This window comes from Hemiscyllium ocellatum, chromosome 35 (assembly GCF_020745735.1).
Source record: "Hemiscyllium ocellatum isolate sHemOce1 chromosome 35, sHemOce1.pat.X.cur, whole genome shotgun sequence".
Taxonomy (NCBI): Eukaryota; Metazoa; Chordata; class Chondrichthyes; order Orectolobiformes; family Hemiscylliidae; genus Hemiscyllium; species Hemiscyllium ocellatum.
This window is the reverse complement of record NC_083435.1, coordinates 46018776-46033935: the sequence shown is the minus strand read 5'-3', so window position 1 is coordinate 46033935 and position 15160 is coordinate 46018776. Positions and strand designations below refer to the sequence as shown.

Sequence of the window (15160 nt, the reverse complement as noted above, 5' to 3'; positions counted from 1 at the left end):
GAGGTGTCTGGCTGTATGCTTCGAGCAGGTACCATGAGTGAATCTATGAGGAAAGGCATCATCACCCTCATCTGCCAGTGAAAGGGGGAAAGGGAGGAAGTTAATGAACAATGTCACTTCAAGCAGATTACAAAATCTGCCCTGGGATTGGGATTCACCCCGGCTAACCTTGTGCTGTAGCGGGCAGGACTATCCCAGAGAGTCTCAGGCTCCTCAGGGATAGAGTCACCTACGTGCAGGACAGGGGGATGGGCACCTGGACCAGGAGAAGGTCTTCAACAGGATATCACACACCTCCATGTGGGATATGCTCTCGGAAATGGCCTTTAGGACAGGAACCTTTCAGGTGGACGGCCCTGCCTGCCAGTTTAGTTAACTCAGCCACATTCGGGACAGTTAAACAGTTCTTGGATAAGCGTGTGGATGATGATGGGGTAGTGTAGGGGGATAGGCTTCTGGATATGTTCTGTCTGCTGGTTTGAGTTTGTTGCTGAGAAATCAGCAGACTGTGTTCATTGGGTACCCGTTCTTTATGAATGCACGGTATCGGTGATTTTCCTCTGCTCTGTGTAGTTCCTCTGTGCTGCAGTGTGTGCGTTGGCTCATTGAAATAATATTCTGACGCAGCTTTGTTTGTGGGTGTTGGGATGATTGTTTCTGTACATTTACCCCTGACTAATGTAACCGACACATCCCTGCACCCTATGGCCAATCTCCCATGGCCAATCCAGCTAACCTGCACAACTGTGGATTGTGGGAGGAAACCGGAGCACCCGGAGGAAACCCACACAGACAGTCGCCTGAGGCTGGGATCGAACGTGGGTCCCTGGCGCTGGGAGGCAGCAGAGCTAACCACTGAGCCACTGTGCTGCCCCAATTCTGCTCAGAGTTAAGGCTGATCTCAGCAGAATGTGGTACGTTGGAAAATGAACATCGGAAGAAATCAGTCCCCGGCACACGGGAATATCGGCGGGATAAAAGCTGGAGCTACATCAAACTAAAGGTTAAAGTTCACAGCCAACCTGTGGGAAGCAGAGACACAGCGATTGGAAATCTGGGAAATACCTTGTTACCGATTGTAACTCTCCTCACCCTGAGGTACAACACTAACAGAGACACAGTGTGGAGTCGCCAAACCTCATTTATTGGCAAATCGAGAAACTGTGAAATTACAGAGACAAAATTGTATTTGCAAACATTTAACAAAGCTTTCCCTCTTAAACCACCTGCAAAAAAATAATAAATCTGATCATTCCTCCCCCCACTGCCCCATATCATCAGGCACTTCCCTCCCATCTTGAATCAGCACACAAAGCAGGCCCCCCCGGATCTGTAGCCCCCACTGACTCGGACGGAAGGTCTCTGGAATCAGGCCCACACACCCCCCTCCCCTCTCTGGGAACTGTCCGGTGGGAGGGACTGTCCCTGCGGACCCCAGAGTTTGTCAGGGGCCAGTTGGACTGAGTGGGTGTGAAGGTCCAGCACCAGGGAATGTATCTGACACAGCAGCCAGACCGTGAGGGTGGGAGTGAGTGAGTGAGTGAGTGAGCTGGAGCTGAGAGTCATTCTCCCACAGAGTCCCTTCCCTTCAGTCCAGTCACAATGAGGGGGCTTCACCCCTTAAAATACAACATTGAAAACAAGCCTCAGGCTGAAGTGCCTGAGTTCAGCTGCATCCCCCCAGTCAGTACAAAGGTCAGTGCAAATCAAAGCTTCAATCAGCAGGAGCAAACATTTAGAATCAAGGTTCCCCCACACCCTGTTACAAGACAGAGAACTGTTAACGTGACAGAAATCCCCCCTCCCTCCCCCAGTTCTTCAATAAAATCCTGTTGCCAACGTGTTGTCTGAACTCCCAGGAATATCTGTGGGACACGAGAGTCAGCTGTGGAGGAGAAATAAAGGAGATGGTTACAGGGTAAGGCTACGGGTTAGAGACAGAGAAAACCCAGCAGAGCCTCCCAGAGACAACAAACACCAGCAGACATCACCCCGCACTCCCACCGACTCCCCCCAAACTCCATCAGACATCACCCACACTCCCCCCGACTCCCCCCAAACTCCATCAGACATCACCCACACTCCCCCTGACTCCCCCCCAAACTCCATCAGACATCACCCTGCACTCCCCCCGACTCCCCCCCAAACTCCATCAGACATCACCCTGCACTCCCCCCGACTCCCCCCAAACTCCATCAGACATCACCCCGCACTCCCCCTGACTCCCCCCAAACTCCATCAGACATCACCCCACACTCCCCCTGACTCCCACCACCAAACCCCACCTATTTAACCCAGGCCTTTCCAACTGGGTATTAATTCACCCCTTCAGAATTGTCTCTAACTTCTCCTACCGCTGACGTGAGACCCACCAGGCCTATCCCAGCACAGCCCTCCCCCAACACCGGACCAATCCCAGAAGAGCCCTCGCCCAGCTCTGGCTCATTCCCAGCATAACTCTCCCCCTAACACCAGCCCGATCCCAGCACAGCCGCCCCTTTCCAAGTCCCAGTCAGACTGACTCCTGGGGATGCCAACAGGAATTTTGGTGTGCAGGTACATTGATCCCTTAAAATGGCCACCCAAGTGGACAGGGTTGTTAAGAAAGCATTTGGTGTTTTGCCTTTCATTAACAGGGGGATTGAGTTTAAGAGCCGTGAGATCTTGTTGCAGCTCTATAATACTTTGGTTAGACCGCAATTGGAATACTGCATCCAGTTCTGGTCGCCCTATTATAAGAAAGATGTGGATGCTTTGGAGAGGTTCAGAGGAGGTTTACCAGGATGCTGCCTGGACTAGAGGGCTTATCTTATGAGGAGAGGTTGACTGAGCTAGGACTTTTTTTCATTGGAAAGAAAGAAGGAAGAGAGGGGACCTAATTGAGGTATACAAGATAATGAGAGGCATAGAGTTGATAGCCAGAGACTATTTCCCAGGGCAGAAATTGTCTTCTCAAGGGGTCATAGTTTTAAGCTGGTTGGAGGAAAGTATAGAGGGGATGTCAGAGGCGGGTACTTTACACAGAGTGTTGTGGGAGCATGGAATGCGTTGCCAGCAGCAGTTGTGGAAGCGCGGTCATTGGGGATATTTAAGAGACCGCTGGACATACGTATGGTCACAGAAATGTGAGGGTTCGTACATTAGGTTTACCTTACATGAGGATCAATGGTCAGCACAATATCGAAGGCTGAAGGGCCTGTTCTGTGCTGTACCGTTCTATGTTCTATGAAGCCCCAGAGACATTAAGGAGAGTGACTGATGGGAGGCCACATCCTGGGTGAGATGCTACAAGGCCTGCTTCCCTGCCAGACACACCCAGCTCTCCACCACAACCCACAATGTCCCCAGGGTCAGCACCTCCAGGAGGGCAGTCTCGAAACTCAGTGGGGAATTGTGGGAGTTGCTCTTTGACCCACCGGTCAGTGAGGGGGAGAAGCAGACCCTGGGCACAGTAACCACACACAGTGTCACCCGCCTCCCCTCCCCTCCCAGGGGGAACACACCAGCAGCATCTACTCCCAGAAAGATTCCTACCTCTAGGCATTGGCAGAGGAGTTTGAGGAGGACTCCCCTCTATCAGAACCTGTTAAAGCAAAAGAACACATTTCAAAATAATGTTTACCATTGGGGGACACAGGCAGGGGAGTGGAGTGGAGTGGAGGGGAGGGGAATGTGAAATAAGGAGAGGGGGGGGGTGGTGATGCAGCCTGACATATTCATGGAGACAACAGATGTCAGTCAGAAATGAAGACGGTCTAATGCAGTGCTCAGTACACCACATACACACACACACACACACACACACACACACACACACACACACACACACACACACACACACACACACACACACACACACACACACACACACACACCGACCTAGAGTGAAGAATGTTGCCTGCTTCACCACTTGACAGACAGACAGTAATTGGGGTAAACTTACTCTTCGCTGGTTTGTAGTCTGCCTTCTGGCCTGCTGGAAAAACAAGGAAAGCTCAGTTAGTGACCACACCCCCACAGTCAGGCCGAGAGACCTGGGAGGGAGAGACTGTCACCTCCCATCTCCCCCGGGAGCAGCTCCTACAGAGAGCTCAGCACCGAGGGGTAAGAGAGGACCAGATAGCAACACTGCCCCCCATCCCCTCCACCACTGCTCCCACCCAACTCCCAACCCTTCCCTTACACCCTCCACCACCGCCCCCACCCAACCCCACCCCGAACCCCCTCCACCCCTGCTCCCACCCAACCCCCACCCCAGCCCCCACCCTCTCAGGGTCTAGTTGATGGAGCAGCCCTGCCCACCGTCTCCTACCCTCCACAGTAATTAGTGTATCGGTCCTATTTATTCCCGACACTCCCCGTGTCTGTGTGAACAAAGCTCCACAGTCTCCAATCTGTCCTCCTGCTCTGACACTACACTGTCACATTCCAGATTTCACATCCTCAAATTCTCCCGTTACTGGAAGTTCCCAAGTATCACACTCCCCGCTCTCCTCCCACTGGATGCTGACATTGACACCTCCCCACCCACAGGACCAGCCCATTCCTACTCACCTGACCCTCTTCATTCTCCAACACAATTCCCCAGTCTATCCCCGCACTTCTGCATCCAGACCCCCTTCCCACAGCACGTACCTCCCCATTCACACCCAGACTCCCTTCCCACAGCATGTACCTGCCCATTCACACCCAGACTCCCTTCCCACAGCATGTACCTGCCCATTCTCACCCAGACCCCCTTCCCACAGCATGTACCTGCCCGTTCTCACCCAGACCCCCTTCCCACAGCATGTACCTGCCCGTTCTCACCCAGACTCCCTTCCCACAGCATGTACCTCCCCATTCACACCCAGACTCCCTTCCCACAGCATGTACCTGCCCATTCACACCCAGACTCCTACCTTTCTTCTTGTACCAGACAACCCCAGCGATGACAGCAACAATTAGCAGGAGAGCAACGACAATACCGATTATAATCAGGATGATGGAGCTGCTCTTTGGTTCTGGAAGAGAATTATCCAACAAGAGACAGTCAGACATCAGCCATCCAACAGAGCATACACTGGGCAGGGACACACTCGCAGCCCCCTGGCTGCTGACACACAGACAGATTGTTAACTTGGCCAAACACCAAGGGATGCTGGGTACATAGGCCCAGAAAAAGCTTAAAATCCCAAAGCCACACACCAGGCACAGTGCAGACACAGTGACCTGGTGCTAATGATATCAGGGTAACGTAAAAGGCAAACGTTTTCCTGGACAGACTTGTCCCAAACAATTTAAGCTCCAAACAGAGGGCCCAGACAGAAAGGTACAGAGTCCAGTTACACAAAGACACCATCAGTAACAAGCCATCCAAATGGCTGACAGTTTTCTGGAATGTTCTATAGTTCTGGTCAATCAGGGAGACACCCTTCACAGTTTGAAACTATCTAAAAGGTCTAAAACCAGGGTTCACCTCCAGTCCCCTCTCTCAAATCATCTGAGGCCTTCGGACAGATCATCATAGCAAGAGGCAGGGACTCAGTAATGAGAGTGAGAGAGAAAGAGAGAGAGAGAGAGAGAGAGTGAGTGAGGAGAGAGAGTGAGTGAGGAGAGAGTGAGTGAGAGAGTAGCTCCACAGACCCAGAGACAGAACGACAGCCACTGTGTAAATCTACAAGAGACTCGCGAAGTGTTGTAAGGCTTAAGGGGCCTAAAGGATGAGAGGATATTTCGTATTGAAGATTATTGTAACTGGTTTCCGAATCAAGTTGGGACTGTTCTGCATTGGGACCTGCTTGTGTTCATCAGTTGGAAACCTGGACAAATTCATTCATAACATTCTGGTCAGAATTGTCTAACAAGGAACTAGACAACAGTTGGTGTCCCTGGGATAAGAAGTGACCAACAGGTCTTCTAATGTCGAACCCACCAGCCTGGTACGCTCAGAATTCAGCATGAGCAGTAAGTCAGGACTCAAGGGACTGTGGATTCAGGCAGCTGAACAGAACTCGGCCTAACAGCCAAAGCCAGCAAACACACGAGTTGGGAAAGGGTAATGGGGTATCGAGGGTCTCTGAGGAAGTCAGCTCGAGGTTTGGAGGGGGTGGGGGCAGCTATGTTCCCCTCGTGTGTACACACCGTTAGAAATATATTGAATTCCTTGACAGAACCAAAGGTGCGTTTATTTGAACCCCCTGTTCTCCCCATTCCCGAAATGCTTGCTGGGTTCAGTGTGAGGGAGCTTTATTTTGTTTATTTGCAGTTTCAACGAGTAGGAGAAATTTTCTGCTGAATTTGAAACTCTCGTTGTTCCTGCCATGGGAGTGTTCGATGGGGATGGAGCTGACTGGATATGATTTTCAGTTTACTTTGGGTTGGAATGAGGAGAGGAAAGTTTCCTCTGTATTTCATTCCTACCCCAGGAGTGTTCGGTGGGGACACAGTTCAGGGAAAGTCATTTTTTCCAGAGTTGAAGGAACTTTATTTTGAATTGAGGGACCTTTGAGTTCCAAAGAGTTGAGGAAATGTTTCTGTTAAAAGAAGTAGAGACATTGCCAGCCGTTGACAGCTCTGAACACTCTACTGCTCCAATGGAAATGACTGCTAGGTGTTTTAAACAGTACCTGGCAGAGGCTGGGTCAGAAACCCAGGGATAGCTGGAATAGTGATGTGACTGTGGGGAACTCTACAGTCAGGCCACGAGAAGGGGTTAAAGACCTATCTCTGCGAACTGTTTGAAGGGATCACCATGCTCTAGTTCCAAACGTCTAAGACTTTGAGAAGCTGTAATAAGAATCTAGCTAAAGCTTTACCTTAACTACAGCCACTTCCCAGAATGTAATAACATGGAAGAGACACCGGAAATAATATGCTTATAAGCAAAATGGGACAATATCCCCTCGTCCGACATGGGAGGACACGCTCAGACCATACCTTTTTTGAAAAATGGCCTAAATACACAGATTTTGGTCACACCCAGACTGACCCTGCACCCTTGGGTTCCATGACCCAAGACATATGGCAAGAAACACAGAATAAGTTCGGAAAGAAGGCAGCTGAGGGAACCACAGCACCAGTAGCAGCGTGTAGCCGAGGAGAGTTCTGCAGCTGACCAGCTGAGATTAGATCGCTGTGGGAGTGGTTAGAAATCACTAGTATGAATTGGAAAAGTTAAAACTTGTAATTAAACAACAGGACCCTAAAATACAGGAAAAACCCTGATCCGTATGGGACAGTTCCAGTCACAATTTGAAAGAGATGATCTGAGTGAGAGGAGGACCATGGGGGAGCAGGAGACAGCCCCAGTGTAAATAGACAAGCTGGAACAACAGTGTCAGGAGCTTCATGCAGCTGTAAACTCTCTAACTCTGCAACACAGAGCAATGCACATCAGGCCCCAGTGTGGAACACTCAAAGTGCCAGGAACAAACATAATCGAGTAAACCAGGTCTCTGCCCAGAATTGGATAATGTTGGCCTTTGGGGTCCTGCCTCCCCATTTGTTCCAGAGGAAACCCCCACACTAGTGTAAGCTGACAGCTAGAGATACAAGTATGGTTTGATGAGAGCTGCAAGGACACTGTCAGAGAGCTGCCGGGCTTGGAGCTCGGGATTTCAAATGTTACCTCATGACAAAGTTGGAAAGTGAAAAGATTGGAATTTTTTGCAAAGGTATTCAGATGGGTTACCATGACACTCTCCCACGTGCTGTGGAGAGACAGGGGATAATTGATACAGACAACCCACAGACACCCCATACCACTGTTGTGAAAGCGAGGACTGTAGATGCTGCAGATCAGAGTCGAGAGTGTGGTGCTGGAAAAGCGCAGCAGGTCAGGCAGCATCCCAGGAGCAGGAGAATCGACGTTTCGGTAAAAGCCTTTCATGCTGATGTACACGCACAATGAATAATACTGTGCAGGTGCACAGGGGTTATGGATAGATGGGTCTCCCAAAGTTATCACTACTGTCAGTCCTATTTCTGATGACTGAATGTTGGGTATGCATCTCAGTCCTTTGTGGATTATCGTGACAGGAGATTCCGGGTTTTGTATCTATCCTTGTAGATATAGAATAGGCGTGACCAATGCACACAACAGCTTTCACCCAAATCACAGGAGGCTCCCTGACTACAAACAGAACCAACGTTTACCATTAGCTTTAAACTTCATTTGCATAAGTTTCTAAAGGCTGGAACTGTAGCAGCCTCCTGGGGCTGAAACACAGGGAGATTTAAGAAGCAATTAACAAGAACACGAGAATATCCCGGGCACGCTGTACCCAACTGTCATGACAACAGATAATAAATGCCAGATCACTTACAGACTGATTCCAGTGTACGCTTTGTAGAAAAAAAGACACAGTCAAATGTCTTTAGATGGAGACTCAGAGAGTTTGGACAGAAACTCTGGAATACCCTCCGAGCAGGAGTGAAGGAAATCTCAGAGGGAGACAGAAGGGTCCTCTGCTGGGAGTTATTTCAGTGTGTGTATACAGTGGGAGTGTAAACACAGTCAGGATGTGAAGATAGGTGCTGTGGATTTCCCTTTCAATCATATACACACACAGAGGGTGAAAAGCCTGTTTCACCGTGTGTGTGTTTGAGAGAAGGAGGGAGACATCAAGGGAGAGAGTGCGAGAGCGAGAGCGCGATCGATAGCGATTGCAATAGAGAGCAAATGAGAGATAGAGTGTGTGTATGTGAGAAAGAGAGTAAGAGTGAGAGAGAGACAGATAGACAGACAGCGAGTGAAGGTGTGTACTGTGAGAGTCACGGTGATGAAAACTAATTGTCATCTATGCACTGCAAGTAAAAGGAAAGGCAGTCACTCCATCTCTCTCTCCCTGGCTTCCAGCACAGAGAGTGGGTGTGAAACCCCAGAGAAAAGGAACAGGATAAAGACTTTTCAGTTCACCTGCAATATCAAGCATCTGAAAACGAACCACTGAGCACCAACATCATTGTTACCAGGGTAACCCATCGCAACAGATGGAAGGTCACACAATCCATACATCACAATATCCAGAGTCTGATCAGGATATTGTTTCAGCACCGATCACCCTCCTGGGGAGAGAGGGACTGGATCCCCACCCTGTGCTCAGCACTGATCCCCCTCCTGGGGAGAGAGGGACTGGATCCCCACCCTGTGCTCAGCACTGATCCCCCTCCTGGGGAGAGAGGGACTGGATCCCCACCCTGTGCTCAGCACTGATCCCCCTCCTGGGGAGAGAGGGACTGGATCCCCACCCTGTGCTCAGCACTGATCCCCCTCCTGGGGAGAGAGGGACTGGTCCCTGACACACTGAGGAAGATCCGTACCATAAAACACCACCAGCTTCTGCCCCAATCCGCTGTGTTCCACCTCGCAGGAATACTTGGCCTGGGAATTTGGGTCAAACTCCATCCACTTGCGGATCTGGTAGGATCCATCGTGATTGGGTCGGATTCCAGTCGATTCTGAGTCATCAATCCTTACTCCACCCCGGAACAGATTCACCTCAATGGCCTGAGGGTAGAAGCCAGTGGCGATACAGGAGAGATCTTTATTCTCCCTCACAGGGGTCAGGGTTACAGAGGGTTTCACTAGGAGAGAGAGAGAGAGAGAGAGAGAGAGAGAGAGAGAGAGAGAGAGGTTAGATAGGGACACAGAGACTCTCAACCCCTCACCCCCACCCACCTTCCCTCCTCACCCACCCCGTCCCTTCCTTCTCTCCCTCGACCTCTCTCTCTCTCAGCCAAGGTCCCACACATCGGCCTCATTCCCGCTGTCCCTCCCAACACCCTCTACCACAGCCTGGCTCCCTGTACTCTCTCTGCCATCTACACCCCCGGCCTGTATCTCTCTGTCTTTCTTTCTCTCTCTCACTCTCACACTCACCATCTCTCCCAACAATCAGCCAGCCCCCTCCTCTCACACCCCCCCTCACTCGGCCTGCCACCAGATCTCACTCTCCCTCCTCACCCTCTCCTCCTCAGCGCCACTCTCTCTCCCACCACATAACGCTCGGCCTAAACCCATCTCCCTTCCCACTCAGACTCAGTCTCTCTCTCTCTCTCTCTCTCTCTCTCTCTCTCTCTCGCTCCGGCCTGAGCCTCTCCCTCGCCCACCCTCGTCTCCCCGGCCGGTCCGTCTCTCTCACCCTCCCTCTCCGCCTCCGCCTGTCCCTCTCCCTTTCCCTCTCTCCGCCTGTCCCTCTCCCTCACCCTCTCCCGCCCTGCCTCCGCCTGTCCCTCTCCCTCCCTGCCTCAGCCTGTCCCTCTCCCTCCCTCCTTGCCTGGGCCTGTCCGTCTGACTCTTCTTCCGCGCCTCGGCCTGTCCCTCTCCCTCCATCCCTCCCTCCCCACCTCGGCCTGTCCCTCTCCGTCTTCCCCTGCCTCGATCTGTCCCTCTCCATCTCCCCCCTCGGCCTGTCACTCTCCCTCTTTCCATGCCTAGGCCTGTCACTCTACTTCTCCCTCCCTCCCTCCCTCCCTGCCTCAGCCTGTCCCTCTCCCTCTTCCCAGATCCATGCCTCGGCCTGCCTCTCTCCCTCACCTTCTCCCTCCCTTCCTGCCTCAGCCTGTCCCTTTTCTTCTTCCTCCCTCCCCACCTCGGCTTGTCCATCTCTCCCTCCCTCCACACCTCACCCTGTCCCTCTCCCTCTGCGCCCCGGCCTGTCCCTCATTCCCTCACCGCCTGGGCCTTTCCATCCCTCCACGCCTCGGCCTGACCCTCTACCTCGCCCTCCCTCCCTCGGCCAGTCCCTCTCCCTCCCCACCTCGCCTGTCTCTCTCCCTTGATCTATCCTTCTCCCTCACCCTCCCTCCATTGCCTCGGCCTGTCCCTCTCCCCCTCCCTCCCTCCCGGCCTCGGCCTGTCCCTCACACTCTCCCTCCCTCCACGCCTCGGCTTGTCCATCTCCCTCCCCCACTTCGACCTGTTCGTCCCCCCCTCCCTCCCTCCACACCTTGGCCTCTCCTCTTCCCTCCACGTCTCAGCCTGTCCCCCTCCCTCTCCCTCCCTCCCTGCCTCAGCCTGTCCCTTTCCCTCCCTGCCTTGGCCTGTCCCTCTCCCTCTTCCTCCCTCGGCCTGTCCCTCTCTCCCTCCCTGCCTTGGCCTGTCCCTCTCCCTCTTCCTCCCTCGGCCTGTCCCTCTCTCCCTCTCTGCCTCGGCCTGTCCCTCACACTCTCCTCGCCTCGGCCTGTCCCTCTCCCTCCCCACTTCGACCTGTTCGTCTCCCCCTCCCTCCCTCCACACCATGGCCTCTCCTCTTCCCTTCCCACCTCGGCCTGTCCCTCTCCCTCTCCCTCAACCCCCCCGACTTGGCCTGTCCCTCTCTCTCTCCTTCCCTCCCCGCCTCGATCTGTCCATCTGCCTCTACCACCCTCCTACCCTCGGCCTGTCCCTCTCTCTTCCTCCCTACCTGCCTCGTCCTGTACCTCTACCTCGCCTTCCCTCCCTCGACCTGTCCCTCTCTCCGACCCAGTCTCGGCCTGTCTCTCCCTCTCCCTCCTTTCCCGCCTCGGCCTGTCTCTCTCTCCCACTCCCTCTCCCTCCGCGCCTCGACATGTCCCTCTCCCTCCCTCCCCGCCTGTCCCTTTCCTTCCATCCCTCCCAGCCTCAGCCTGTCCCTCTCCCTCTCTCTCTCTCTCTCCCCAGCGCCCTGCCTCGGCTTGTCCCTCTCCCTCACCCACTCCCTCCCTCCCCGCCTCGGCCAGTCCCTCCCTCCCTCAGCCTGTCCCTCCCTCCCCGCCTCGGCCTGTCCCTCTCCCTCCCTCGGCCTGTCCCTCTCCCTCACTCTCTCCCTCCCTCCGCACCTCGATCTGTCGATCTCCGTCTACCACTCAGCCCGCATCGGCCTGTCCCTCTCCCTCTCCGCCTCGTCCAGTCCCTCCCTCCCTCGGCCTGTCCCTCTCCCCCTCCCTCGGCCTGTACCTCTCCCTCACCCTCTCCCTCCCTCCCCGCCTCGATCTGTCCATCTGCCTCTACCACCCTCCCACCCTCGGCCTGTCCCTCTCTCTTCCTCCCTACCTGCCTCGTCCTGTATCTCTCCCTCACCCGCCCTCGCCTCTCCCTTTCCCTCCCTCCGCATATAGACTTGTCCCTCTCACGCCCTCCCCACCTGTCCCTCTCCCTCCCTCCCGCATCAGCCTGTCCCTCTCCCTCTGCGCCTCGGCCTGTTCCTCTCTCCCTCACCGCCTCGGCCTTTCCATCCCTCCACGCCTCGGCCTGTCCCTCTCACTCTTCCTCCCTCCGTCCCTGCCTCACCCTGTCCCTCTCCCTCCCTCCCCGTCTCGGCCTGTCTCTCTCTCTCTCACTCTCTCCCCTCCCTCTACACCTCGACCTGTCGATCTCCGTCTACCACCCGGCCCGCATCGGCCTCTCCCTCTCCCTCTTCCTCCCCATCTCGGGACTGTCCCTCTCCCTCTCCCTCACTCCGTGCCTCGACATGTCCCTCTCCCTCCCTCCCCGCCTGTCCCTATCCTTCCCTCCGTCCCAGCCTCGGCCTGTCCCTCTCTCTCTCTCCCTCTCTCCCCAGCACCCTGCCTCGGCTTATCCCTCTCCCTCACCCACTCCCTCCCTCCCCGCCTCGGCCTATCCCTCTCCCTCCCTCCGCACCTCGACCTGTCAATCTCAGTCTACCACCAAGCCCGCATCGGCCTCTCCCTCTCCGTCCCCATTTCGGGCCTGTCCTTTTCCTTCCCTCCCTCCCAGCCTCAGCCTGTCCAACTCCCTCCTCCCCGCCTTGGTCTGTCCCTCTCCCTCACCCTCTCCCTCCCTCACTCCCTACCTCGGCCTGTCCCTCTCCCTCCCTCCGCACCTCGATCTGTCAATCTCCGTCTACCACACAGCCCGCATCGGCCTCTCCCTCCCCATCTCGGGCCTGTCCCTTTCCTTCCCTCCCTCCCCGCCTCATCCAGTCCCTCCCTCCCTTGGCCTGTCCCTCTCCCTCACCCTCTCACTCCCTCCCCGCCTCGGCCAGTCCCTCCCTCCCTCGGCCTGTCCCTCTCCCTCACCCTCTCCCTCCCTCCCAGCCTCAGCCTGTCCCTCTCCCTCCCTCGGCCTGTCCCTCCCCCTCCCCCTCCCTCCTCACCTCGGCCTGTCCCTCTCCCTCCCTCCCCGCCTCGATCTGTCCATCTGCCTCTACCACCCTCCCACCCTCGGCCTGTCCCTCTCTCTTCCTCCCTACCTGCCTCGTCCTGTATCTCTCCCTCACCCGCCCTCGCCTCTCCCTTTCCCTCCCTCCACGCCTAGACTTGTCCCTCTCACGCCTTCCCCCGCCTGTCCCTCTCCCTGCCTCGGCCTGTTCCTCTCCCTCCCTCCCTCTGCCTCCCCTCCGCGCCTCGACCTGTCCCTCTACCTCGCCTTCCCTCCCTCAGCCTGTCCCTCTCCCTCCCTGCCTCAGCTTGTCCCTTTCCCTCTTCCTCCCTCCCGCATCGGCCTGTTCCTCTCTCCCTCTTCCTCTCTCCGTCCCTGCCTCGGCCTGTCCCTCTACCTCGCCCTCCCTCCCTCCCTCCCTCGGCCTGTCCCTCTCACTCCTTTCCCACCTCGGCCTGTCCCTCCCCCTCAATCTCTCCCTCCCTCTGCACCTCGACCTGTCGATCTCCGTCTACCACCCAGCCCGCATCGGCCTCTCCCTCTCCCTCCCTCCCCGCCTGTCCCTTTCCTTCCCTCCATCCCCGCCTCAGCCTGTCCCTCTCCCTCTCCCTCTCTCCCCAGCGCCCTGCCTCGGCTTGTCCCTCTCCCTCACCCACTCCCTCCCTCCCCGCATCGGCCTCTCCCTCACCCTCCCCATCTCGGCCTGTCCCTTTCCTTCCTTCCTTCCTTCCCTCCCTCCCAGCCTCGGCCTGTCCCTCTCTTGTCCCTCTCCCTCCCTCACTCCCCGCCTCGGCCTCTCTATCTCCCTCATCCCACGCCTCGACCTGTCCCTCTTCCTCCCTCTCCGTATCCCCCTCTCCCTCCCTCTCCCTCCCTCTCCACCTCTCCCTCCCTCCCTCTCCCCCCCGTATCCCCCTCTCCCTCCCTCTGTTTCCGCCTCTCCCTCCCTCCCCTTTTCCCCCTCTCCCTCCCTCCATATCCCCCCTCCCTCCTTTTCCCCTCTCCCTCCCACCCCGTATCCCCCTCTCCCTCCCTCCCTCTCCCCCCGTATCCCCTCTCCCTCCCTGCCTCCCTCCGTATCCCCCTCTCCCTCCCTCCCTCCGTATCCCCCTCTCCCTCCCTCCCTCTCAGTATCCCCCTCTCCCTCCCTCCGTATCCCCCTCTCCCTCCCTCCGTATCCCCCTCTCCCTCCCTCCCTCCGTATCCCCCTCTCCCTCCCTCTCAGTATCCCCCTCTCCCTCCCTCCGTATCCCCCTCTCCCTCCCTCTCCGTATCCCCCCTCTCCCTCCCTCTCCGTATCCCTCTCTTCCTATCCCTATCTCCCTCCCCGTATCCCCCCTCCCTTCCTATCCCCCTCTCCCTCCCTGTATCCCTCTCCCCGTATCCCCTCCCCCTCCCCGTATTCCCCCCATCCCCCTCCCCGGATCCCCCCGCCCTCCCTATCCCCCTCTCCCTCCCCGTAACCCCCTCCCTCTCTATCCTCCTCTCCCTCCCCGTATCCTCCCTCCCTCCCTCTGCATCCCTATCCCCCCAGTATCCCCCCTCCCTCCCTATCCCCCCACCTCATCCTCCTCTCCCTCTCCGTCCGTATCCCCCTCTCTCTCTCCATATCCCCCTCTCTCCACCCCCGTATCACCCCCCCTCTCTCTCCCCGTATTTCCACCCTCTCTCTCTCTCCCCGTATACCCCCCTCTCTCCCCGTATGCCCCTCTCTCTCTCTCCCCGTATTCCCCCCCTCTCTCTCTCTCCCCGTATGCCCCACCCTCTCTCTCTCAACCCCCCGTATGCCCCACACTCTCTCTCTCTCTCCCACCCCGTATCACACCCCCTCCCCGTATTCCCACCCTCTCTCTCTCTCCCCCCGTATCCCCCCCCTCTCTCCCCGTATCCCCCCTCTCTCCCCCGTATCCCCCCTCTCTCTCTCTCTCTCTCTCCCCGTATCCTCCCCTCTCTCTCCCCGTATCCCCCCTCTCTCTCTCTCTCTCTCCCCGTATCCCCCCTCTCTCCCCGTATCCCCCCTCTCTCCCCGTATCCCCCCCCCTCTCTCCCCGTATCCCCCCCTCTCTCCCCGTATCACCCCCTCTCTCTCTCCCCCGT

At 56.1% G+C, this 15160-nt stretch overlaps 1 protein-coding gene across 1 annotated transcript in view; it reads right to left on the bottom strand.

Annotated features, from left to right (window-relative positions):
• Positions 1–1123: 1123 nt before the first annotated feature.
• The window catches only part of LOC132832862 (H-2 class I histocompatibility antigen, Q9 alpha chain-like), a 33303-nt gene continuing 19266 nt past the window's right edge, over positions 1124–15160 (bottom strand). The window contains exons 4-8 of the mRNA XM_060851052.1: positions 9304–9567; positions 4902–5003; positions 3944–3976; positions 3535–3583; positions 1124–1885 (exon numbers count right to left, since the gene is read on the bottom strand). Coding sequence (XP_060707035.1) covers positions 3537–3583; positions 3944–3976; positions 4902–5003; positions 9304–9567 — 446 coding nt within the window. The 3' untranslated portion in view covers positions 1124–1885; positions 3535–3536. The remainder of the gene's footprint in view (positions 1886–3534; positions 3584–3943; positions 3977–4901; positions 5004–9303; positions 9568–15160) is intronic.